A 26,821-nucleotide genomic window follows, 5' to 3' on the forward strand; every position below is an offset into this window, starting at 1 on the left:
CTCTCAACTTTCTAGGTTGAAATATAGAGAAAAAAGTTGGTGGTGGCACTGGCCTATTGTGGATCAGTAGGGTCTAGGATTAATTTCTTGAAGTATTACCCCCACGGCCCCACCCACCCTCTCCAACCTTAAAAAAAAAAAAAAAAAACTCAAAATGCAGTTTCTCGTGGAAACTTGCTCCTGCTCGGCGTGCTTATCTTGAAAGGCTGGCTTAGATGCAGGCAACCAATATTTGCATCCATGCAGGGGATTTTAATCCTCAGTTTGCCATTTTGAAGCAACAAGTGTCGGATGTACCTTATCTGAATGTACACGATCTTTGAGGAATGGCTATGATGACTGCCTGGATGCACCAGAACTGAAGAATTTGACTGAAACGTAGCTTGGCAAACTTTGGAAGGCTTGCAATTCTGTGAGCAACCATTATGCAGCTGCTTGTGTAGTTCTGTGAAGATTCTGGTGAAAAGGCCAGATCTGAGCCACCTCCCTTCTCAACATCATCATCCCTAAACTATGAAAAGATTGCTTGCACTTTATCTTCTGTCACAATTATCTAACTGCTCGAGAAAGATGGACTGTAGACAACCATCCGCTTGTAGACATCTTTGACTCTATGGTAAACAAATGCGACATGTTTGTTGGGTAAATGAAAGAAATATGTTGAACAAGATTGCCATGTGTCGAAGGAGACTCTTATTTGCACTTTTGCTGTGCGTCAGAAATGATCTGTGGTGCTGTTTGAAGGTGCATTCTTATGTCTTTCCATGTGGTGGGTGTGATGATTACCAAGTATGGAAGAACCACAACCCTTCAACATTAGACTACTTTGATCTGCACAGCTTGGCAACTCTCGTACGGCTTGTTCAGCAAGCATCCATTTGCGTTTGTATGTGTAGTTCGCAAATGCTCATAAAAATGGGGTAAAAACGTACAGAACTTATCTGAACTATGGACTATTTTGAGAAACACAGATTGTAGACAACTATCTACTCGTAGACACCTTAGACTCTATGGTTAACAATTGCGACATCTTTGTTGGGTAAATAAAAGAAATGTGTTGAATAAGATGGTCGTGTGTCGCAAGAGGCTCTAAATTTGTACTTTTGTTCCGCACCAGAAATGGGTTGGGCTGCTGTTGAAAGATGCATTGTTAATCTACGTGGTGGCTGTGATGATTGTCATGTATGGATGCACCAAATCACTACAATATTTGACTGAACTTTGATCTGCACAGCTCGGCAACCTTTTAAAGGCTTGTTCTGCGAGCACCCATTTTGCTTTATATGTGTAGGTTTGCAAATGATCATAAAAATTGCAGATCTGAGCCAGTGTCTAAATATCTCCTTTTCGTTGTTTAGACCTAACAATTTTTTTTTACCCCTAGCCTGTTCTTGTTTAAAGAATTTATGTTTGCTAAATCACCTCTTGCAGCAAGCGGGTTAGGTGATATGAGGAAAATTGTTCCTTTATGTCAATATATGTTTTTGAAGTTTAGTGGTGATAATTACACCACAGTTCGAGGGGTTTGGCATTTTTTTGTCTTTAAATATGGCCTGCAGGAAGTGTAGTTTTTAACAGAGCAGTAGACCTGCCCGGCAGCAACATTGGATGGCCTGCTTATATGCTGGCAACCAATTTTTGCTGCTGTGAGCTGGAGTTTATACCCAGGTTCGTATTATTAGTGTTGAGCATTGCGTTGTAACTTTTGTAGTCGTACCGAGCCGAAGAATTGCTCTTTTGCATTCCTCCTCGGTGAGTAATTGAAATCTCCACTAAATGTGAACTTCAAATCTCACTTCTTTTAAGTTTATCCTCAAAGCGGTTTTCTGTAAAAATAAACTGAACATGGGACTTTGGCAATGTTGGGGGATCTCATGGGAGTGACATGGTCAAATACGGTGGGATTTTTGACGAAACCATACCCGTATCCATGTTTTTTTCATTTTTTGGTATGCTAATTCGGATACGATGGTGTCGGATTCGATTGGATTTTATCCTAACCACTTTCACCTCTACTTGTGGTACATTTATTCGGAGCCAAAATACTCTGAACCCTCCAATGAGGGATGGATGGACAGGTGGATGGACGGGTACATCGCTAAAGCGATACGAAAGAGAGAAACCAGCATTGGGAACAAGCGGAAATGCAGGGGTGCTCCTTTCTTCCTGTAAGCCCCTCCGTCTCCTACTCTCTTCCACCCCAAAAATGAAAAAAAAGAAAGAAAGAAAGTCATTTGTCTCGTTTCCTGTCTCTTCCTCTCGTCAGGGAAAGTGTTTTTAGGTTAGACAGGGAATCTGGTAATGGCGGGGCAGTTCTGGACGGTCTGCTCTTCTGCAGGCTACTGAACTGCAGCCATTACTCCGAAAATGCATTGGCGGCTATCATTTCCTCCTACTTCCTTGATGCCTTGTTGTTGTTGTTGTTGTTGTTGTTGTTGTTGTTGTTGTCATTATTATTATTATTATTATTATTGTCATTTTTATAACTGTGGTGGTGGTGGGGGTGGGTGGAGTCTACCATCTCCCTGCCCCTTCGTAAAAGGGGAAGCTTTCGTGTCTCGGGGTTGACCGAGCCCTGTGTGTGTGTGTGTGTGTGTGTGTGTGACTACTATACTTCTAGAAGCATATACTTCCAACTTTTGGACCCTTGGATCCCTCAGGTTTACTTCTTGTTGATGGTATTGGTATGGATCCAAGGGCCCAGAAGTTGGAATTTGTAACTTCTAAATGCAGCATAGCTCAACTACACACACACACACTGTTCGTGTTTGAGGGTTGGAAAAAAAAAAAAACAAAAAAACAGCAAGAACAATTCTAGATGGGGCCTTAAGTTTCAGCAGAAGGTGCATGGCATTGTAATCTTGGAACATGGTTGTTTCAAACATTCATTATCAACCCCCAAGGCCTGATTTTATCTTTAATTTTTCATCCTCTGGCTTTCTTACTGCATGTACAATCTAGGATGGGTTGTTTCAAACATTCATTATCAACCCCCTGAAACCCTTCCTCGTGCTGGTAGATGATGACTGGATAGAAGTTTGGGGGGTCTATTTCGAAAATGGTCTATAGTTGAGGGGATCTTCATCCTATTTAACCTCTCAATATATCTGATGGTGAAAAGGTATTGATAGTCCCTGTCGTATCCCGATGCTATTCCAATATTGTGACTTAGTCCTTGAACCTTTTCCATAGCACTCCTCTCTCTCATCTTTCTTATATTCTTGGAATTTCATCCCTCCCATCTCTTTGGTTCATACGTTGCAGGGAAAATCTCTCATTAGAACTCTGCATTGTAATTTAATTACTAGCGAGGATTGGCAGGCGCGTGATCAGTAATTGGAGGCAGCTCTGGATGGTCTGCCCTTCTGCAGGCAACCTAGCTTGCAGCCATTTATCCGGTCATGGCTGGGGTGGAGGAGGTGGTGGTAGTGATAAGGATTGGATGTATGTGGGTTCATATGATCCTCTTCTCTGATTAGGGTATCATCATCGTTATCTTCTTGGCACTCGCTTATTCTCTTGATCCAAGTTCCTGTAAAGGATGTCCTTCATCATTTACTTCTATTTCGCAATTCCTGTTCCTTGATGTGTTTCGGCATTTGTGGAAGTTTCTGTTGATCATCTTCAAGATATGCGGAATAACCACTTTTGTGTGGAGTAAAGCTTCTCTCTGCGGCCTTCTGAGATGGATACCCATGAAATTTTGTGCCTCAGGGTTGATGAATGGCTAAAAATCAAGCTTTTTGATTTTGATTGTGCATTCTTCATATGGGTTTACATCAAGTTGGTCGGTTAGCTCGGTCCATTGACACCTCTAATCTGAGCCATGCTTCATTAATTCCTCTAATCTGAGCCATGCTTCATTAATTCGTGGGATGGATGACATTGCAGCTGGTGGTGCATGTCTGATCTTGTGCACCGGGTGCAGGTGTAATGCCCCGGACTCGTCGCAACCCGCCAATGACGAGAGCTTGCTGAGGCGTCGACGGCGACAGGGATGATGGTGGTTTCCGGCAGCAATTCCGAGATAATTAATGCAGGGAAAAAGGGGTAAGAGAAGAGAGATAGAGATAGAGTTAGAGATACACAGAGAGATGAGGATGGGAATTAGAAGTAGATAAGAGAAGAGGAGAATTGGGGGTAGTAGAGAAGAAGAGGAAGTTTGGGGAGAAGAAAATATCAATTCATTTCATTCATAATCTGTTTACCGCGCTAATTTGGTATATATACTATCTACTAACTCATATTGGAATGTAAAAACAACTATGTTAAGAGGGCTATAGTGCAAAAGTGGTAAATAGAGGTATGGTCGGTGGGCTGCAATTCAGCGGGCAATTGGGCCTCAATTGGGGTTGTTTGGTCCAAACTGCCTGGTAGTCGGGCAAACAGGTCGCAATTCGCCCCTTCTCCGCACTATCCATCGCCCGGCGGATCTTGGGTCCGCCTTTTCCCCCGATCCGGGATTTGGGGCCGCCCAATCCACTCGTAAACGGACAACCGGGTCTCAGTTTGCCTTCTCCGCACTACCCACCGCCCCCTCAGCTCCGACGATGCCCTAGCCCCGTCGCCCTGCCGGAGTTCCACCCGCACAGCCTCTCGCTGGATCGCACCGCCGAGCTCGCTCCTCTCTACCCTGCTGTTGCCCTTATTCCTCGCATAACTAGTAAAGCTACCACTTTTACTACTCCTTTTAACTACTCTACTCCTTTATTCTTCAGGTTGTTACGGCAGGCCGTAATTTCTCCTATCTTCTGCGTTTTGGGGTTTGAATGCTCAATTGGAAGGTCTGCATTCTTGCAGGCAACCTGACAAACTCATTTGTCTTTAAGGTGCGTAAGACTACATGATGCCTCATGATATGATTGAATGGCAGATCTGAGCCTCCCTTTTCTTCTTTGTTTCTTTTCAGCTATTAAGATCTATTCTAGTATTTCTTCTTCTCTGTATTTGCTTCTGCAGGGAGAAGCTAGATCATCAATTCCTATTCCCTCTACTTTTCGGTGGCTTTGGCCTATTTCAAGATGGTCTGTAGTTGAGGGGTCTTCATACATGTATCTCACACGCACTGTGGAAATGTTTAATTCAGGTAGCAGCATGCAGTGCGAGGGTACAACCCAAAGCTTAACAAGAACAGAAAACAGATGCAACGGCAATTAAGCACTCAATTTTACTGATGGTTGCTAAGCGGCTAAAACATCAATGTCATCTGTTACACTACATATAATGAAAACATGGAGTTTGTGGGGCATTCAGGGTGAGGGTTGATTTAAGCCTGATTTTTCTCTTCCTCCCTTTCTCTCTCATTTTTATTTTTTTCAACTCAATTCTCATCTCCCTCTCTCTCTTTCTTTCATCAATTTCTTTCTCATCTTTTACTGCACAATCTATTTTTAAGTAATAAATATTATAAAATAAAATAAAAGTTTTATTAAATATATATGATTTAAATTATATAGAAAAGCTATACGTGAAAAATTACAAAATTTGAACTTTTATCTGAAAATTTAGAAAATGCAATAGATAAATTTAGTTTTTTTATCCAATTTATAAAATATTTCTCTTTCACTGTTCTATCTTCTTCTTTTCAATTACCAGCAACCGATCTATCTATCGGTGCATTGCATATACTAAACTTATTTTTTAAAAAATAAAAATCACAAGATTAAAATGTAATTCGACAAATGCACTCTACACTATATAAAAAGTCTATTTAAAAAATTTATACTGTTTTAATTTTTATAATAGAGTTTTAAAAATTTGGTGTGTAAGATATATTTATGCATTTAATGTGCCAAACAATTTCTGGCTCGTCGCCGTCACATCCTGTCGAGGGAACAAGAAATCGGCAGATCGTGGAGTTTGCCTACTTTCTCTCTCTCTTTTTTCGTGGAGTTTGCCTACTTTCTCTCTCCTCTTTCTCTCTTCTTTTCGTAAAATGATGAGGCAGCAAATGTATCTTTTGCTCTATTAATATAATCAATTTTCTTCTTTTGCTCTATTAATATAATCATTTTTCTTCTTTTGCTGTTGTTATTTTTTTGTTTCGTCTTTTTCCTTCTAATAACTTCGTTATTATTGTTGTTCTAGCTGGTTCTTCTTTAGCTTCTTTTTTTTTTATTTTGTTATATTTTTACTGCCACTATAAATATATTTATTATTCTTATGTTTCTGTTTTTATTCTCCTGTTGCTGCTGCTGCTGCTTCTTCAACTTTTACTTTTTTCTAATTCTTTAGTTTCTTTAAATTCTTTTTATGTTCTTACTGTCCTTTTTGCCTTCAGCTTTTTTCTTATTTATTTGTCTCTACAGAGCCGACTTTGCCGCAACGTGCCAGTAACTTCACTAGTTTTACAAGACCAGCTACTCTACTACAGACCGTAACCCAAGAACAACTTTTATAACTTGAACTCTCTATATTACTCTTCAGATTTGCCTAGAATTCAACTCTTTAAGAGCAGACAACTTAGCATGCCATCAAAATATCTAGTTTAATGATCTGCCAATTGTCGATGTCATAGATTTCTTTGCATAAACACATGCTTAATCTGAAAGCCATAACTGAATCAAACGATTTAGTAATCCATCATTCCCAATTTAAAGAACCCAAAGCTGATAAATCTGGTGGATTAGAATGGATTGTCAAACATCGCCTTCAAATAATTAGCTGCAGTAGTTAGGAAATGGGCGATAAGATTGGCAAAGCACAAAACAAACAGCGAGCGATTTTGTATCAACTAAACTCCTCTAAAGCTGATCTAAATACTATGTCCAGATGATACAATTTGGAACTCAGAATATGGCGTGTAAAAACAGTTTTCCTAAGGTAATAAGGTTAATATGTCTGAATTCCTCACTTAACAACTCGGAACTAACTAATTTCTTAGAATTTAGACCATGCGCATTTCAATTTCCACAACTTGGACCATTTTATTGTGAAGGCGAACATGTTTGCTCCACATTAATTTTCAGTTGTGTGGTAGAGATCTCAGTTGGAAAGTGCATCTATAAAAAGATGGCACAGAGAGACATTACTTTGGTAGGCCAACTAAATCTGCTTAACTGAAAATTTGGAGGGCAAGTAAATCTACCAACTTATTCTTTCTAATTCAAAGTACAATTCAGACATGAGATCTCTTGTTTCTTGCAACAGCTAGAGCCTATTTTTGTCAAATACAAAACTGCAGTACCGTTTGGCCCCAATACCTCTTTCAATTGCCAAAAATCAACAAAGATTAACACTGTAAGTCACAAAATTGTGAGATTACCTCAAACTTTGCATTCGGTTCCGAACGCCATTCTATTAGCGGCAAAGCATCAATGGTAAAGCAGCAACCAGGAGAAGAACAAAAATATAAATGACACCTTGAGATTCTAGAATTCGCAAACCATGTACCTTGAAATTAAACTGAACCAAAAGCAACTCCATCTACGAGAAATAAACCTTCACGTACGGATCGGAATAGCAATTCCAACTGTTTGTTTAGCATGACCATTTTCTCTATCGCAAGAAGCAAACAACAGCATTCGAAACAGGAAAAGCCCTCGGCTCTTTCTATGGCAGCAAATTGAAATAAAATTTCATTGACTTGTCTGTCTCCAAAGAACTAAGTAGGATTTATTTCTCACAAATATAAAGGCCAACAAGCAAACACAACATATTGTTATATTTCAACTGCCTTCCAGACAAATACCAATAAGAAATTAGCATAAGCCAATACCACTTAGAATATAAGGGCAACATATTTGCCTAAGCTATGTGTTTTACACTGCAAAGTTTTGTATCTCACACCGAACCCTACAAGTAGATAAATTTGACTCTTCACGAGAGCACCGACAAACTCCCATATTTAGGAAAAGTAGCATCTTTTATTTGTTAAAGCAAAGATAATAAGATAAAATGACACAATATAACTTGTTAAAGCCTCCAAAGTACTAACACCAATAACTAAGAACTTAAAATAAAGAAAAACCAGCAATCGAAAAAAAAAAAAAATTTACCACCATTATTCACGACCAAACAGCACCTGAATGGGGAAGGCCTGGTGTAGAGCATGACATTCCGCCTGCAAAGCAAATAAGGAAACATCTAGTTATGTTATTGCAAAAAGACAGAAAATTTAAACAAACAAGTATTGCTAATTATATTTCATTGATTAGCATAATCATATAAAGATAACATAGAGCATGTTATCCAACACTTTATTACGAATACTATCAGGAAGCATCAGAAACTATTATGCAACAATTGATTTGCAGGAAATAATTAGCATCTCTTTCTGAATCTTGTGAGAATCAGTAAAAGATATAGTCCTCCTAACAATTCAAAAGCCTCATCCAAATTCCTAATTTTACAAGTCCAAGAAATTACCAATTTGGACAAATATATAGCTAGCTAATTGTGGTAGCTGAAATTTTTTTCATAAAAAAAAATTAACACAATGAGGAAAAAATAGAAACTTAACATAAAACAAAGTTGAACATTGATGTAACTAAGCATTGGAAGTAGAAATACAAGACGAACAGAATAAATAATTTTAGCATAGGAAACCTCATTCTCCCTTTCTACAACATATCGCATGTCACATCGTTACAAATATCGAATTAAATAACAAATGCTCTGATTAATTTAAATACTATATACACAAACTATAACCTAACTATACAAACAAATAAATAAAAATGTACCTCTACTAACTCGCAGTGGGCTTGAGTCTACAAAGAGCAACTCTAATGTTACGTTGCACCCCATAAAACACCTTCGCCTGGAAGATTTTCGGCTCAGCTTCACCGTCAACTGCTTGGAAGGTAACATAGTACCAAAGTCCTGCTGCGACACTACACGTTGCCTTCTCTATTTTTACAAACACATAACTCATATCCTACATTATGAAAAACATCATGAAATCAATTTTATCAAAAAAAAAAAGAAACAAAGAAAAAAAAAAGAAGGAAAAGACATACACAAGGCAACATGAACATACATTTTCCTTATTAAAATGTTCGATTGCCAATTTAGTACATCTGATAAGAATTTCATCATCAAAATCCGTGATCGCCGTAAGGCCAAACTCACAGGTGCCTGGAAATGGATCAACATCGAATCCCTGTAAAAGACATGTATTAACAATTAGTGAAAAAAAAAAGTTGTGAAGCTTTAACTCTCAAAAAGAAGATAATAATTATTAAACACCTCGCTTTCCTTGATTTGTTTGTAATATCTAGCCCATTCTTCGTGAGTCCTACTGCGATTACCATTCGGCCAAACGTAAACCTCATCTTCCTCTGAAGTATGCTCATAAACCCTTTGATCCTTCTCGTTCCCTTTCTCTTCCTCTATTTCACTTTGGGTATCTTCCTCCTTGCCCTCTTCCCTCATCTCTTCGCTTTCTTCCTGCAGTTTCAACTTCTTCTGCAGCGGCCCTTCAGGTATCAGGTTCTTGGAATTCTGCCTGTATCACAAAATGAAATATATCTATCATAAAAAATTTAAACAAATTTCAATCAAAACTAACGACAATTTAAAAAAAAAAAATCTTAAATTGGCTCAAATAAAAGAAGAATTTAGCCGATGCATACGAAATAGAGACCAAACAGGGCATAATTCAGGTGATACATTCCTAGATTAGGATTTTCTAATTACAAAATAATATATTATTATTTTAAAATATTTCAGTTGTTTCCAATAAAGTGTAATTAGGGTTAGGTTATATAAATGTGTATTTTTTATGATTTGGAGAATAAGAAGAAATTGGCCGTGTTGTTCTATCTTCCCTCTTGTTCTCTTCCCCCTTATCTATCTTTATCTCTCTAATATCTCTCTCTTCAGGAGGTTCGATTCCCTCAAAGTGATTGTTTATCTCCGTCGATACGGTAGAATCTTGTTCTATCTCCCCTCCCGTTCTCTTCCCCCTTATCAATCTTTATCTCTCTAATATCTTTCTCTAGGAGGTTCGATTCTCTCAAAGTAATCGTTTATCCTTACCGATACGGTAGAACCGTATCATCAGGCCAAATTTCGTAAATAATTTTTTTGAAGGAATATTTTTACAATTATAATATGATATAAGTCTACTAATAATCCATCATAATCAGAATAATCAAATGCATATCAAACGTCACAAACAAACGGCATTCTAATCATTTATTACAATCCTAAATTAATCAGAGAGCCAAACACATATCAAAATCGCACATGAAAAAAAAAAAAAAAAAAAAGAAAGCACATTCTAACACGTGTGTACGGAATATGGTAACGAACGAGATGTATACCTTTGTCAGGTGAAGACAATTGTAATGCCTTGAAGAATAAATAGTTTAATAGTTAGCAGGGGAAGGAAATAAAAATGTTAACTTTACAATCGTAAGACCAGAAATAAGGGCAACAGCAGCAGGGTGGAGAGGCGAAGAGATCGGGCGGAAGTAGTAGGCGGATCGGGCGGTCGGATTACCGGATCGGGCGTAAAACGCGGACCCAAGCCCCGCCGGGTTGCGGGTGATGCGGAGAATGTAGGAACCGACGCCCACTTACCGTTATGCATGGGTCGGGCGAACCGGAGCTCGGATCGGGGCGAAATGGCGAACCCAAGACCTGCAGGGTTGCGGGTAGTGCGGAGAAGTTCGGACCCGAGTCCGTTTGCCCGACAACCAGCAGAAGAGATCAGAAAGCCCGGGAAAGGGCCCAACTATTATGAGATGGCAGCCCACACGAGTTTTTCCTCAATTTGTCACTTTTGCTGTTTAGCCCTCATAGACTAGGTGCGTTTTCAGTTTAGTCCAAATTACCAAGTACTATAAATACCAAAGTATAACGTAAATAGGGTATCAATAAAATGAAATATTGAATCTGCTTCTTCCCCAAACTCTCTTCTCCTCTAAACTCTTTTTTCCCAACTCTTATCTCTTTTCTACCTCTCATCCACATCATATCTAAACTCTATGTATTACGAAAAAAATATAAATATTAAAAAAAGAAAATACAAAAAATATAAGGACGGAACATAGTGAATGGACCATTCACCGTAATTGAACACGATGAATGGTTTACCGTGTCTAAGAAAAATATATCATTTACCGTGTTTGAATGCGATGAATGATTCATGGTATTCAACTTATCAACCCTCTAGCTTTTACAAAAATAATTTATAAAATTTAAATTTTATAAAAATATATTTGTTTTTTATAATCGGAACGACGAAAAATAGATCCAGAAAATAATTTAATACAGAAAAAGAAAAGATAAGAAAAGAGTACGCCGATATTTACGTGGTTCGGCCAACGGCCTACGTCCACGAAAGAAGACGGAGCAAATACTTTATTAATGTCGAAAAAAGCGGAATACAAAGAAGATCTCTCAAAAAATAATCAAAGCTTAATTAGATCGAAACGCCGCAACAAGCAACTCCAAAATTGGCTTCTCTCTCACCCGTACGACGTATGGCTAAATTAAAGTAGCCACGGATCCTTGACCGTACGAAACGTGGATAGATTGGCTTAATTAGAGTATGGCTTATAATTAGCGGCAGCTCCTGACTGTACGGACCACACGATCGACATGGATTTCTTAATTAGAGCCCGGCAGCTCGGAATAATTAGCACATGGCATCTAATTTTGGTCGCGGCATCATTATATATATATATATATATATATATATTATAATTAGAGTCTAATTCTAATTAGATTAGAATTACATTCCTAATTATAATTTATAAAATATATATGTCAAATTAAATTTAAATTATATCTAATTTTAAATAAATTAGAATTTAACTCTAAATTAGATAACTACAAATCTAAACCAAATATAAAAATAATTTACTATATTTTGGTAACCTGTATGTAATTAACCTAAAAATTTTCGTCTTATAATAAGTGGAGGAGGCCATCAGTAATTGAAATTTTCGTCTTATAAGTGAAGGAGGAGTTGGCGTTTTCTAGACTCTTTCGTGTCTTCGGGATGTACAAGGCGTGCTCCTTTTCTTGCTATGACGAACTCCCACATCACCAAAGAGAGGGGAAAAAAAAAAAATGGAGGGAGAAAACACATTTCTCTCTCCTTTGATCCTTTCCCGGAAACCAAACATCGCATTACAGAATCTGGCAATGGCGGGGCATCGCGCTGGATGGTCTGCTCTTCTTCCGCGGGCTACCAAGCTGCAGCCATTAATCCAGACGCGATGCTGCTGCAGCGACGGCGACGAGGACGACGACGGTCATTCCTAATGATGATGATGATGATGACGGTGACGATGATGATCTTTAATGGGGTTTGGGCTTCATCCGAAGATGCATCCTCCGATGTCAATGGCATCGGATCGTCGTCTTCTTGATACCTCTCATGTTTCTTGATCCTCTCTGAAGTAACTATCATCATTTTTTCTTTTTCTTTTTATTCTACTTCTCCATTTCTCTTCTTGATGCCTCCTCTTCCTCCTCCTTGTTGTTGTTACTGTTACTGTGTTCGTGTTGGTGTTGGTGTTGGTGGTGGTGGTGGTGGGGGTGGGTGGAGCCTACCGTCTCCCCGCCCTATCCTGAAAGGTTTCAGGAAAACCCACAAAACTTCGCCTTTCGGGGTAAAGATGTATAAAACTTTCCGCAACTATCATCCTTTTCGATCTGACTACCTAACAGTTAAAAGTTTGGATTTTACTACCCGTTCTTTCAATTTATTTGATTTAAGCCGATTAGTAAGCAACTATGAATTAATTAAAGTAAGCAATTAGTTTAAATTTTGAAGTCCGATTATCGTTGACTGACTCAAATCGAACAAATTGGAAGGTTCGGTGGTAAAATCAAAATTTTGGAAGGTTGGGTGGTCGACTCAAAATGAGGCATTTAGGATTTCGCAGTTGGTGCTTGGCATGGTCATGGTAATCTTGGAAGGCTCTGCTCTTCTGCAGGCAACCACTTTTCCATGCGATGTCTTGTGGTGTATTGCAATACTGTGTTTCGTACCAATTTTTCTGTGCGGGTGTTTTGGAGCGGAAATTGGAAATCATGGTAGATCCGACTGGAAACCGTTGGGTTTGCTTAGACTTGCTGAAATCACTTCAAACCGGTGGAAATCAATTCAAACCACACCTGCTAATGTTTCCAAGGATTTACATGTTCTTGGTTGCAATTTCATCCAAATCAGTGATTTGGAGGATCCGAAACTGGGTGCAAAGGAGGCTGTGATGGTTGCCAACCTGGGTGCTAATGCTTTGTCCAAGCCATTTCTTCTTTACCCAGTGTATACAGCGAAAACAGCTCTTTTAATATCATTTCTTCTTCGGCAAATTGGATGGTCTGCTAATTTAGCAGGCAACCTTATGCTAGCATCCATTGTTATGGTGCATGGATTTTATGATGCTTTCTGAGTAAGGCCGGGGAAATGGTTGTGAACAAACAAATTGAGGCTTTCGGTGGGTCTCTTGCTGTGTCATCAACCATAATATTGATTAGCGACATATTGCCGTTCACTCAACTTAATTGGCTTGTGAGACTTGATAGCAACAATCAAGAAAGTTCGAGTCGAAATTGCAACAATTATATTTTGAGGACTAAAGTGTTACCTGCCTCATTGTTTGAGGACCAAAAGTGTAATTTAGCCTTATTTTATCTAACAAACCACTGAGCAGGTAAGAATTTTCTTGCTAAATTGCATGTTTGGTCCTCAAACAATGTGTAACACTTTGGTTCTCAAACTTTAATCTGTTACAATCTAGCCTGAACTTTTTGAATTGTCGCAATCATGTCCTGCAATCCAATTTAGATGACTAAATATTGATGCATCATTGATGTAATAGTGATGTGACATTTTATTTTTTGTCGCATCATCAATTACCATACTGCTACCGTCACTTTCACATTACCGACATATCAATATTTAGTCAACTAAATTAGATTATAGGACTTGATTGCAACAATTCGATTCAGAAATTACAATAAATTAATGTTTGGTCCTTGTCATGCGTCTCAAAGTTTGAGGGCAAAATGTGCAATTTACCCTAATTTTCCTCATCTCAGTGGCAGCTCTCAATTGGAAGGTCTGCTGTTTTGCAGGCAACCTTGTTCTGTCATTTGTCTTCAAGGTGCATAAGAATAAGACTATCATGATGCTTGTTGATATGATCAAATGGCATGTTGGACCCTCTCTTTCCTTTTGCTTGAAACATTACTTCTACTTTCTTTTCAGCTTTTAATATTTCTCATGTCGACTGTCCGTGTGTCCTCATGCTGACTGTATGCTTCAATCAGACAGGCCCTTAATGTTTTATGCAATGTTAAGTTTTTTTTTTCCCTTCATTTTACTTGTCAAAGGAGGCTGTGATGATTGTCGGTTGGGAATGCACCTCAACTTATTTTATCCCGGCTTTTGCTTCTCGGCGGAGTACAGAAGCTGATAAGGATAATGGATATAAGAGGCAATATAGTCAACTCAAACCTAAGATCTTGGTTGGGTTTTGACAAGTCGTGTGGGATTTGAATCTGGTTTGTTGGCTTGCTTTGTCCTTTTACAACCCTTGGAAGCCTTTCACTTCGTTCATTTGTGGGATAGACAGCATCTCAGTGGGTGGTTTTTGGCTGACATAATGCACCAGGTACAGGCAATAATTTTTCCTTTCTGGGCAGCTCGTGAGGCCAACAATACACCCCTCTAGCAGTACTTAATTGGAATGCCTTGCAGGCAAGCCTATGCTGTCACGTCTTTAAGGTGCATGAGATTACAAGATCCCTCATGTGGTGATTAAGCCTCCATTTTATTTTCCTACTTCCTTTTTAGCTATTGAGATTTGGTTGTTCACGTTTTTTTTTTCCCTCTCGCTTTCTTACTGCATATAGAAGCTAGGATGGGTTGTTTTAAATATTCCTTACAACCCGTTGAAACACGACTTCATGCTGGTTGATGGTAAATTTTCTATCCTATATGTATTCAGACCTGTGGCAACTTGTTAATTTTTCGGATTTTGATAAGAACTAAATATAAGAAAGATTTGGATGCTAGGTATATAAATATTTGGGTTAATTTCTTCAATACCCTCCTTAAAGGTTGTAATTTCATAAAGACTCCTTCAAATTGTAAAGGGTTTAGGGTTTATGCATTATTGCATGCATACATCTCTCTCCCCCCCCCTTTGTAATCTGGTTCTTGTAAATTTGCATCTGATCGACATCAAGTTTCTATATTTATTGGGTTTCTTTGCATTTTAAAGTTATACAAAATTGTTGCAGGGCATGCGATCAAAACGGTTGCTCAATCAATAGCTTCACTTGAGCCCTATTATATTATTTGATAAAGTTTTGGGATTTATTTGTTAAAAAGTAGAAGTTTTAGCACCTGTTTGCAAAAGTGTTAGAGTTTGGGGGGGGCTTAGAACATTGTTTCAATTATTAATGTCTACTAAAAAAATGCATGTTGGGCGAAAACGTTGCATCCTTTTGGGCTATTTAGGGAGGCAAAATACTGTGAGCCCTCCAAGGACGGATGTGTGGGTATGCCTTTGAGGCGTTACGAGCTAGAGAGCCTATGTTTGGGGAAAAACAGTAAGTACTGGGCGTGCTACCTTCTTGCTGTAAGCTCCTCTGTCTCTTCACTCCCACACTGAGAAACCAATCACCCCCTTAGAGAATCTGGTATTGGCAGGGCAGCATTGGATGGTCTGCTGTTTGTAGGCTACTGAGCTGCAGCCATTATTCCAGAATTGGTTCGTCAACGACGGCGGTGGCGATCATTATGTGGCCATCATTTATAATGATGATGATTATCATCATCATCTTTAAAGGGGCTTCGACTTCATGTGAGGATGCCTCCATTTTCGTCGGCATTGGATCATCATCTTCTTGACAGCTCTCATATATTTTGATCCTGGCTGAAGTAACTATCATCGTTTTTCTTGTACTTATCCATTTCTTTTCTTGATGCCATTTTGTTGTTATTGTTATTATTATTATTGTTGTTGTTATTGTCATAGTGGTGGTATGGAGTTGACCAAGCCTTCATATATATAGGCTAGGGCTACTATCCTATTAATAGGATAGTAGCACTTGTCCTATCAAATTGTTCTTGATGATAGAGATTCCGAATCGATGATCGGAACCGTTGAAGTTGATCTAGAGTACTTGAAATATCTAGAAACTAAATTTAATAAATTTTAAAAATTATTTACATGGTGATCAAACTATCAAAGTGTCGAAAAATCGACAATTTTTGACGGCCTATATGAGCCGTTTGCTTGTTTAACGGTGTAGAGCAATCCAAATTACTTGAATTTTTGATAAAAAAATTTTTATACTATTTAGATAATGTTTGATAACTCTGATTATGAATTGAGAAAATCTAACCTCTATTTTAAGAAGGTTATTCATTTATGACCGTTCATTTTTTAACTCTTAAGATGAACATGATAATGATTTTTAAATATTACAAAATTTGGTTTCTAAACATTTCTGATTGTGTAGATCAATTTCAACGGTGCCGATTATCAATTTGAAGTTCCGATCATTCAAAACGACTTGATAGGACAATAGCTCCAATCCTATTAATAGGATAGTAGCTGGACTCTCTCTCTCTCTCTCTCTATAAGTTATTATATATATATATATATATATATAGAGCTAGGCTGGTATACTATTGGTAGCACGGAGGCCACCGTGCTACCAAGTTGTTTTCAATGATGTGGCTTCCAAATCGACGATCGGCTCCGTTAGACTTCTACACTATTGAAAGTATTTGGAAGCTAAATTTCATAATTTTTCGGTATCATTTGCCTAGCAAACGAGTACTCTAAAAATGAACGGCTGAAAATAAAAATCTCATAATATTGGAAGGCTATGGTGCTTTTAAAAGCACCAAGCACTTGGTCCTTGTAAGTTTCCTATTGTTAGATTTATCTCTTTGACCAATTCCATCCCTAAGATTATGCTATTCCACCAACCACCTGCTCAACTCTCGGGGACCACTATTATCCTAACCTACAAATCTTCATCCAAGACCGAAAACCTACAAGCACCAATGACTTGGCACTTTTAAAAGCATAGGAGCTCAATTCTGTCTATCTATCTATGTATACATATATGTATATATACAGTTTGTGTGTGGGGAATATAAGGGGGAAAAAAACAGCAATCATACCACATGAGGCATAAAGTTTTCAGCGGTAGGTGCATGGCATGGTAATATTGGAAGGCCTTGCTTCTCTGCAGACAACTATTTTTCCTTGATGTCTTGCTTAGACTTGCTGAAATTATTGAGAACTAACTTATTAAAGCTTTCAATGAGTCTCTTGCCGCGTCAACAACCACTACACTGTCACATTACTGTTGCATTAGTGAGACATTACCGAAAGTAAGTTGGCCTATGAGACTTGATTGCAACAATCAAGAAAGTTTGAGCTAGAAATTGCAGCTATTATGGTTTGAGGACCAAAAGTGTAATTTAGCCTTATTTTATATAACAAACGACTGGGCAGGCAATAATTTTCCAATCTCGGCTACCTATAACTACACTCAATTGGAAGGTCTGCTGTTTTGCAGGCAACCTTGTTCTGTCGGTTGTCTTCAAGGTGCATAAGACTATATGATGCCTCTTGATATGATCGAATGGCCGGTCGGAGCTTCTCTGTCCTTCTACTTTATTTTCATCTGGTAATATTTCTCATGCTGACTGTCGATGTCCTCATGCTGACTGTATCCTTCAATCAGACAGGCCCTTAATGCTTCATGCAATGTTAAGGAAGCATCTCTCCTTTATTTTACGTTTCGAAGGAGGTTGTGATGATTGGCAGTTGGGAAGGCACCTCCACTTATTTTTTCTTGGCTTTTGATTCTTAATGGAGTGCGGAAGCTGATCGAAATACTGGATATAAGAGGTAGTATGGCCAACCCTAAAAACTGTACTTTTGCAAACACACAAAAAAAAAAAAAAAAAATCCCCTTTCATGAATAACTGTAGAAACGGATGGTCTGCACTTTTGCAGGCAACCTAGCAGTTACATGCCGTATTTTGTGGTTTGTAGTTTAAGCCATTTCTTTACGACATCATTTGCCTAGCGATCAAGCGGTTTCAAATACATCGTATATTAGACATTAAAATTGTTGATTTCTGGACCACTTGACTACTTAGCAAATGATATCCAAGAATGATGAAGTTTGAAACCTAGAAAGTTGAAATATCCTAGATCATGTTTGACGGTGTTAATCGTCTATCCGGATGCCCCATTATCGGAAATGACACGGAAGTAAGCTGTACTTGTAGAAGTATTCTAGCCTCTCTTTTTCTCTCTCTCTCTCAACTTTCTAGGTTGAAATATAGAGCAAAAAGTCGGTGGTGGCACTATTATGGATCAATAGGTTCTAGGGTTCACTTCTTGAAGTATCCCCCTGCTCTCGCACCCCAAAAACACACACACACACACAAAAAGAAAAAAAAAAAAAAAAAAAACTCAAAATGTAGTTTCTCGTGGAAACTTGCTCCTGCTTGGCATGCTATCTTGAACGGCTAGCTCCGATGCAGGCAACCAATATTTGCATCTATACAGGGGATTTTAATCCTCAGTTTGCTATTTTGAAGCAACAAGTGTTGGATACAGTGCACCAGAACTGAAGCATTTGACTGAAACGTAGCTTGGCAATCTTTGGAAGGCTTGCAATTCTGTGAGCAACCATTATGCAGCTGTTTGTGTAGTTCTGTGAAGATTCTGGTGAAAAGGGCAGATCTGAGCCACCTCCCTTCTAAGCATCGTCATCGTTAAATTATGAAAAGCTTTCTTGTACTTTATCCTCTGTCACAATTATCTAACTGCTCGAGAAAGATGGACTGTAGACAACCGTCCGCTTGTAGACATCTTTGACTCTATGGTAAACAGTTGCGACATGTTTGTTGGGTGAATGAAAGAAATGTTGAACAAGAGGGTTGTGTGTCGAAAGAGAGACTAAATTTGCACTTTGGTTGTGTGCCAGAAATGGTCTGTGCTGCTGTTTAAAGCTGCGTTCTTATGTCTTTCCATGTGGCAGCTGTGATGATTGCCTATGGAAGCATCAAAACCCTTGAACATTAGACTACACTTTGATCTGCACAGTGTGGCAACTTTTGGACGGCTTGTTTAGCAAGCATCCATTTTGCGTTTGTATGTGTAGTTCGCAAATGCTCATAAAAATGGGGTGAAAACATGCATAACTTATCTGAACTATGAACATTTCAAGAAAGGCAGATTGTAGACAACCGTCCGCATGTTTGTTGTGTAGACATCTTAGACTCTGTGGTTAACAATTGCGGCATATTTGTTGGGTAAATAAACGAAATATGTTGATGGTCATGTGTTGATAGAGGCTCTAAATTCGCACTTTTGTTCTGCACCAGAAATGAGCTGTGCTGCTGTTGAAAGATGCATTGTTTCCTCTTTCTATGCGGTGGCTGTGATGATTGCCATGTATGGATGCACCAAATCCCTACAACATTTGACTAAACTTTGATCCGCACAGCTCGGCAACCTTCGGAAGGCTTGTTCTGCAAGCATCCATTTTGCTTTGTATGTGTAGGTTTGCAAATGCTCGTAAAAATGGCAGATCTGAGCCCCAGCATCTAAATCTCTCCTTTTCGTTGTTTAGAACTAACAATTTTTTACCCCTAGCTTGCTCTTGTTTAAAGAATTTCTGTTTGCTAAATTGCCTCTTGCAACAAGGTGGTTAGTTGATAAGAAGAAAAATGTTCCTTTATGTCAATGTATGTTTGAAGTTTAGTGTTGATAATTACACCACAGTTGGAGGGGGTTTGGCATATCTTTGTATTTAAATATGGCCAGCAGGAAGTGTAGTTTTTAACAGAGTATTAGACCTACCTGGCAGGAACCTTGGATGGCCTGCTTATATGCTGGCAACCAATTTTTGCTGCTGTAAGCTGGAGTTTGTACCCAGGTTCGTATTATTAGTGTTGAGCATCACGATGTAACTTTTTGTAGTTCTACAGAGCCGAAGAATTGCTCTTTTGTATCCTTCTTCCTTAGTGGGTAATCAAAATTTCCACAAAATTTGAACTTCAAATCTCACTTCTTTCAAGTTTATCCCCAAACTGGTTTTCTATAAAAATAAACTGAACATGGGACTTCGGCAATGCTGGGGGATCTCATAGGGGTGACACGGTCGAATACAGTTGGATTTTTGACGAAACCATATCTGTATCCATTTCGTAGGCTAATTCGGATATGATGATGTCGGATTCGATCGGATTTTATCCTAACCATTTTCACCCCTATTTGTTGTACATTTATTCAGAGGCAAAATACTCTGAGCCCTTCAATGAGGGATGGGCGGACGGATGGATGGACGGGTACATCGCTAAGGTGATGTGAAAGAGAGAACCCTGCGTTGGGGACAAGCAGAAATGCAGGGATGCTCCGCTCCCTTCTTCCTGTAAGCCCCTCTGTCTCCTACTCTCTTCCGCCCCAAAAGAAGGGAAAGAAAAAAAGAAAGAAAAAAGAAAGTCATTTGTCTCGTTTTCTTTCTCTTCCTTTCCTTAAGAAAAGTGTTTTTAGGTTAGACAGGGAATGTGGTAATGGCAGGGCAGTTCTGGACGGTTTGCTCTTCTGCAGGCTACTGAGCTGCAGCCATTACTCCGGAAATGCATTGGTGGGAGTGACGACGGTCATTCATAATGATGATGATGATGATGAGGATGATGAGGATGATAACCTTTGTAGGGGCTTCATCTTCCTCTTGATACCTCACCTATCTTCTTGATACCTCACCTATTTCTTGATCCTCGTTAAAGCAGCTATCATTTCCTCCTACTTCCCTTCTTAATGCCCTATTGTTGTTGTTGTTGTTGTTGTTGTTGTTGTTGTCATTATTATTATTATTATTATTGTGGTGGTGGTGGTGGTGGGGGTTGGATGGAGTCTACCATCTCCCTGCCCCTTCGTAAAAGGGGAAGCTTTCGTTTCTTGGGGTTGACCGAGCCCACACATATATATGTGTGCGCGCGCGCGTGCGCTTTTAGAAGCATATACTTTGAACTTTGGACCCTTGGATCCCTAGGGTTTACTAGTTAGTGATGGTTATAGTACGGATCCAAGGGCTCAAAAGTTTAAGTTGTAACTTCTCAAAGCAGCATAAGCTCTATTCTATATATATATATATGCACACACACTGTTGGTGTTTGAGGGTTTGAAAAAAAAAAAAAAAACCAGCAGGAACAATTCTAGATGAGGGCTAAAGTTTCAGCAGAAGGTGGATGGCATGGTTATCTTGGAAGGCTCTGCTGTTCTGCAGGCAACCATTATTCTATGTACGAGAAGAGATATCTATTCCTTTTTCTCATGCAATACTCTGTTTGGTGCCAAATCATTATAGAATTGAATATATTTGCAATTCCATGAGGGCATTTGTGTTGCGGAAAATGCAGACTATGGCAAATCTGACCACAAACCAGAGAATTTGCTTTATCGGAAATAAATTTGAAGTACACCTGCTAATGTCTCCAAGGATGAACCAGTTCTTCTTGGCAATTTCATCCAAACCAGTGATTTGGAGGATTCCAAACAGGGAATGAATGAGGCTTCGATGATTGCCAATCTGGTTGCCCACAGTTTGCCCTTGCCGTTACTTCTTTACCATTGTACAGTGTAAACGGCTCTTTTAATATCAGTTCTTCAGTAAATTGGATGGTCTGCTAATTTAGCAGGCAACCTTTGAAGCTTTTGATGGGTCTCTTGCCATGTTATCAATCACAGTACTTCTACAAATCGGAAGTCACAACAAATTAAAGTTTCAGGACCAAAGTGTCACCCGCCTTATTGTTTGAGGACCAAATGTGTAATTTAGCCTTATTTTAACTTACAAAGCACCCAGAACAAAAAGAAAGCACCGGATTTTTTTCTTTTTTTCTAGAGAAGCTTTCAATGGCTTGCGATGCACCTGGTGTAGGCAATAATTTTCCTATCTCAGCTGCTCATTAGGGCAACTTTGCGGGATACCTGTAGCAGAACTCAATTGGAAGGTCTGCTGTTGCAGGCAACCTTGTTCTATCATATGTCTGTAAGGTGCGCATGGCAACATAATGCTGATCGAATGGCAGGTCGGAGCCTCTTTCCTTCTTCTCTCTTTTCAACTCTCAGTATTTCTCATGCTGACTGTACGAATGTCCTCATGTTGACTGTATGTTTCAATCAGATGCGCCCTTAATGTTTCATGCTATGTCAAAGAAGTGTTTCTCCTTCATTTTAGTTGTCAATGGAGGCTGTGATGATTGCCAGCTGGGAATGCTCCTCAACTTCTTTTATCCTTGCTTTTGACTCTTGGCGGAGTAAAGAAGCTGATCGAAATACTGGATATCAGAGGGAATACAGTCAGCTCAAACCAAACATGTTTGTTGGGTTTTGACAATTCTGGTGGGATTTGAATCTGTTTTGTTGGTTTTCTTGGTCCTTTTACGCTCCTTGACAGCCCTTTGCTTCGTTCATTTGGGTGGTCTTGGCTGACATGATTCACCAGGTGCAGACAATAATCTTTCCTTTCTAAGCAGCTATAAGGCCAACATTAGCTACCTGTAGTAGTACTTAAATTGGAAGGTCTGCGGTCTTGCAGGCAACATTATGCTGCTATGTCTTCAAGGTGCATAAGATTGCGGGACCCCTCATAAGATATGATTAAATGGCATATCTGAGCCTCCATTTTCTTTTACTACTACATTTTTTGCTATTTAGTGGTACATTGTTTTTCTTTTCTTTTCTTTTCTTTTTTTCTCTGGCTTTCTTGCTGCATGTAGAATCTAGGATGGGTTGTTCCATATTTTCCTTATCAACTTCCTGGAACTCTGCTTTATGCTGGTTGATGACAACTGGATAGTTGTTCGGGGGTCTATTTCAAAATGGCCTATAGTTGTGGGCAAGGATTTAAGTGCCGTGGCATGGGGTCGTGCCGGAAACTTGTCGGCATGGTACAGCACGGTGCATGCCGAGCCGTGCCGATGCGTGCCGGTCAAAAAAATTCTTGTGTGCCAACACATAATAGCATGAAATATTTATTTTCTTTAGCAACAAAATATTCTAATTATTTATTATGTTTTTTATCACATCTTTTGAACTCTATTGAGGAAATTACTTACTAATTTAAAGAATAGAGGTTTTTGAGCTGTGCCATCGGCATGGGGTCTGTATCGTGCCGATATCTTGTTGGCACGGTGGATACGGCCCGTGCTAACGGGCACTTAAAACCTTGGTTGTGGGGATCTTCATACTATTTGCCCTTCTCAATATATTTGAGGGTTATCCCAATATTGTGATTTAGTCCTTGAACCTTTTCCGTGAGCACTTGTCCCTTATCTTTCAAATATTCTTGCAATTCGTCCCCGGCCATCACTTTGGTCCATATACTGCAGGCAAGATCTCTGATTAGCACTTTACAGTGTAACTTAATCACTAGAGGATTGGCGCGTGATTCGTAATTGGGGGCAAGAAGAAGTACAGGGCATGCTCCCTCCTTTGTATAAGCCCCTCTGTCTACTTTCTCTTGCACCACAAAAAGCAAAAGAAAAAAAGAAAACATTTTAATGTTGATAAGGGATGGTGATAATACTTTAGGCTTCGGCTTCATTTGAGGATGCCTCCTATGTTGATAGTGTTGGATCGCCATCTTCTTGATTCCTCTCATATTTCTAGATTCTAGCTGAAGCAACTATTATCTTTTTTTTTTAATTACATCTCCATTTCTCTTCTTGATGCCTTAATTTTTTCTTCTTCTTCTTCTTGTTGTTAATTGCTGCTGTTATTGTTAATTTTACTATAGTGGTGGTGGTGGTGGTGGGTGGAGACTATCGTCTCCCCACCTCCTCCTGAAAGGGAAAACCCAAAAACCTTAGCTTTTCAGGTTTGACCAAGCCTTCATTTTTGGTTTTGGCTGTATATATAGAGAGAGAGAGTTTGCGATTAACTTTTTAACCCTTGGATTTCAGCAGTAGGCGCATGGCATGGAATTCTTGGAAGGCACTACTCTTCTACAGGCAACCATTTTTCCATGTGAGGTCTTGGATGTACAAGAAGATATATCTACTCCTTTTCTAATGTAATACTCTGTTTGGCACCAAATTGTTATATAAGTGAGTATATTTGCAATCCTGTGAGGGCATTTTTGGAGCAAAAATGCAAATTATGGTAGATCCGACCACAAACCAGTGGATCTGCCTAGAATTGCTGCAATCATTTGAAACCATCGGAAATCAATTCAATCCACACCTGCAAATGTTTCCAGGGATTAATGAGTTCCTGTTTGCAATTTCGTTCAAATCAGTGATTCAAAGGATTCTAAACAGGGTGTAAAGGTGGCGGTGATGGTTGCCAACCTGGGTGCCAACGGTTTGTCCAAGCCGTTTCTTCTTTGCCGAGTGTACAACGTAAACAGCTCTTTTAGTATCAGTTCTCCTTTGGTAAATTGGAAGGTCTGCTAATTTAGCAGGCAACCTTTACCACCATATATTATAATGGTGCAAGAATTATATGATGCCTTTTTAATAAAGTGGGGGAAATGGTTGAGAACAAACTAATTGAGGCTTTAGGTGGGTCTCTTGTGATGTCATCAACAGCAATACTGCCACATTACTGCTACATATGTGAGACATCACCATCCGCTCAACTAAATTGGCCTGTGAGATTTGATTGCAGCGGTTAAGAAAGTTCGAGACAGAAATTGTAGCAACTATAGTTTGAGGGCCAAAGTGTTACCTGCCTCATAGTTTGAGAACCAAAAGTGTAATTTATCCTTATTTTAGATAACAAACCACTGAGGGTGAAAAGACAGCGTTTTTCTAGGAACTGGCTCCTGTGATGCACCAGGTGCAGGCAATAGTTTTCCTCTCTATGCTACGTGTGGCAGCACTCAATTGGAAGATACGCTGTTTTGCAGGCAACCTTGTTCCTTTGTCTTTAAGGTGCATAAGACTACATGATGCCTCTTGATATGTTCGAATAGCAGGTCAGAGCCTCCCTTTCTTGCTTTCTTTTCAGCTAAAATATATCTCATGCTGACTGTCCATATGTCCTCATGCTGACTGTCCAAATGTCCTCATGCTGACTGTATGCTTCAATTGGACAGACCCTTAATGTCTTGTGCAATGGTAAGGAAATGTTTCTCCTTCATTTTACTTGCTAAAGTATGCTATGATGATTGCCAATTGGGAAGGCACCTCAACTTATTTTATCCTGCCTTTTGACTCTCTGTAGAGTGCAAAAGCTTATTGAAATGCTAGATTTAAGAGGCAATATAGTCAGGTCAAACCAACGATCTTGATTGGGTTTTGATAATTCGAGTGGCATCTGAATCTAGTGGTTGGTTAGCTTGGTGCTTCTACACCCCTTGAGAGCCAGTCGCACGCTTGTATGCTGATTCATATGTGGATATCCAAGCATGCATCTCTCTTTCTCTCTCTCTCTCTGTCACGCCCCGGTTCCTTGGAGGGTCACCCATTCTAGAATTACTCTAGCCCTATGTTTGCTCAACCCTCTTAACTTCTTGGGCTTAGCCACTGCTCAAAATGCTATAGCTAGGTTTAGATGTTTATACCTTATATATAGAACTTCCAAAATGCTATAGCTACTCTAGAACTACTCTAGCCCTATGTTTGCTCAACCCTCTTAACTTCTTGGGCTTAGCCACTGCTCAAAATGCTATAGCTAGGTTTAGACGTTTATACCTTATATATAGAACTTCCAAATCCTAGGGGTGTCACATTCTCCTCTCGGTTACCCCCTTCCCTTTTTTAGGCTCTGACGTCCTCGTTAGGCTCAAACACACTCACAAGAACCGTCGATGTGAGACTCGTCTTGCTAGCTTTAGCTAACCTTGTGGGGAGCCGCGTTCCACCCACAACGGCCAGGAGAGCTGTGCTTTTGCTCGTTTTATGACTCTAGCTCAGCCAAGGCTCACCTGACACTTATGGTTGGTGATTTGCTTCGATACCAACTGTGACGCCCCGCTTCCCAGAGGGGTCATCCATCTAAGAACTACTCTAGCCTTAGGCTCGCTCAATCCTCTTAACTTCTGGGCCTAGTCACTGCTCAAAATGCTATAGCGGGGTTAAAAGGTTTAGCCCTACTATATCTTATATATAGAACTATTCCAATCCTGAGAGTCTCTGTCTCTCTCCCCCTCTCCCCCCTCTCCTTAGGGATGTCAATAGGTATGGATACCCGAAATTTTATCCAAATCCGAACTCGAATAAAATGGATATATTCGATGTTAAATGGATATGGATTTGGATATGGATATCAAAAATAGAAACCCGATGGATATAGATTCGGATATGGATTTTGATTGTACCCGAATTTATTTTGTACTTTATATATATATATATATATATATATATATGTATGTATGTATAAATTTGATGTTATATTTGAATTTGTATTTTAAAAATTTAGATTTAACATAATATATTTTGAAATATTGAAAAAATAAATAATTGTTTTGGGTTCAAATTTTCGGGTTCGGATTCGGGTTCGGGCTTCGGATTTTCGGTTGGGTTCGGGTTTGGACATGGATTTTTAAAATCCGTCGGGTTCGGGTTCGCGTCTCGGGTTTGGAGTGGGGTTCGGGTTCGGGTTCGGGTTTTTGAAAATCCGCCCCGAATCCGACCCGTTGGCATCTCTACCTCTCCCCCCGATTGTCTCATGCCCTAATGACCATTTATAGTCATAATCTATTTCAAATAATTTTGGATTCGATCAAATATCATATTTCTATTTGTTATATAAAATTATGTGCAAGGCATGTGATCAAAACAGTTGCTCAATTAGTAACTTCACCTGAACGGAGGGGTTCACTAAACTATTTGATAAAGTTTATGCGGTTTTGTTTC

At 39.2% G+C, this 26,821-nt stretch overlaps 1 protein-coding gene and 3 long non-coding RNA genes across 9 annotated transcripts; 3 read left to right on the forward strand and 1 right to left on the reverse strand.

Annotated features, from left to right (window-relative positions):
* On the forward strand, positions 7-5,270 carry LOC109706921. 3 transcript variants are annotated; one of them, XR_002215373.1, is made up of 4 exons: positions 7-2,168; positions 2,962-3,121; positions 3,265-4,829; positions 4,960-5,270. It is a non-coding gene; the product is annotated as an uncharacterized LOC109706921 (long non-coding RNA). The 3 variants fall into 3 exon arrangements; XR_002215372.1 differs by having other exon boundaries at positions 7-616; positions 720-2,168; positions 2,962-4,829; XR_002215371.1 differs by having other exon boundaries at positions 2,962-4,829.
* Positions 7,694-9,465, reverse strand: LOC109706920 (multicystatin-like). Of its 2 annotated transcripts, none has more exons than XM_020227945.1 (4): positions 9,199-9,465; positions 8,981-9,103; positions 8,685-8,878; positions 7,694-8,062 (listed from the first exon to the last, which is right to left on the reverse strand). In XM_020227945.1, exons 1-3 carry the CDS (start codon positions 9,373-9,375, stop codon positions 8,690-8,692), a joined length of 489 nt encoding a protein of 162 aa, XP_020083534.1. In that variant the 5' UTR covers positions 9,376-9,465; the 3' UTR covers positions 7,694-8,062; positions 8,685-8,689. The 2 variants fall into 2 exon arrangements, with proteins under 2 accessions (XP_020083534.1, XP_020083533.1); XM_020227944.1 differs by having other exon boundaries at positions 9,190-9,465.
* LOC109706924 lies at positions 17,032-18,704 on the forward strand. The gene is made up of 2 exons (XR_002215379.1): positions 17,032-17,584; positions 17,684-18,704. It is a non-coding gene; the product is annotated as an uncharacterized LOC109706924 (long non-coding RNA).
* LOC109706923 lies at positions 19,435-26,239 on the forward strand. 3 transcript variants are annotated; one of them, XR_002215377.1, is made up of 4 exons: positions 19,435-19,890; positions 20,248-22,048; positions 22,144-22,464; positions 23,927-26,239. It is a non-coding gene; the product is annotated as an uncharacterized LOC109706923 (long non-coding RNA). The 3 variants fall into 3 exon arrangements; XR_002215378.1 differs by having other exon boundaries at positions 20,248-21,259; positions 21,377-22,464; XR_002215376.1 differs by having other exon boundaries at positions 20,248-22,464.

The sequence above is a fragment of the Ananas comosus genome, linkage group 2 (genome assembly GCF_001540865.1).
Source record: "Ananas comosus cultivar F153 linkage group 2, ASM154086v1, whole genome shotgun sequence".
Lineage (NCBI taxonomy): Eukaryota > Viridiplantae > Streptophyta > Magnoliopsida > Poales > Bromeliaceae > Ananas > Ananas comosus.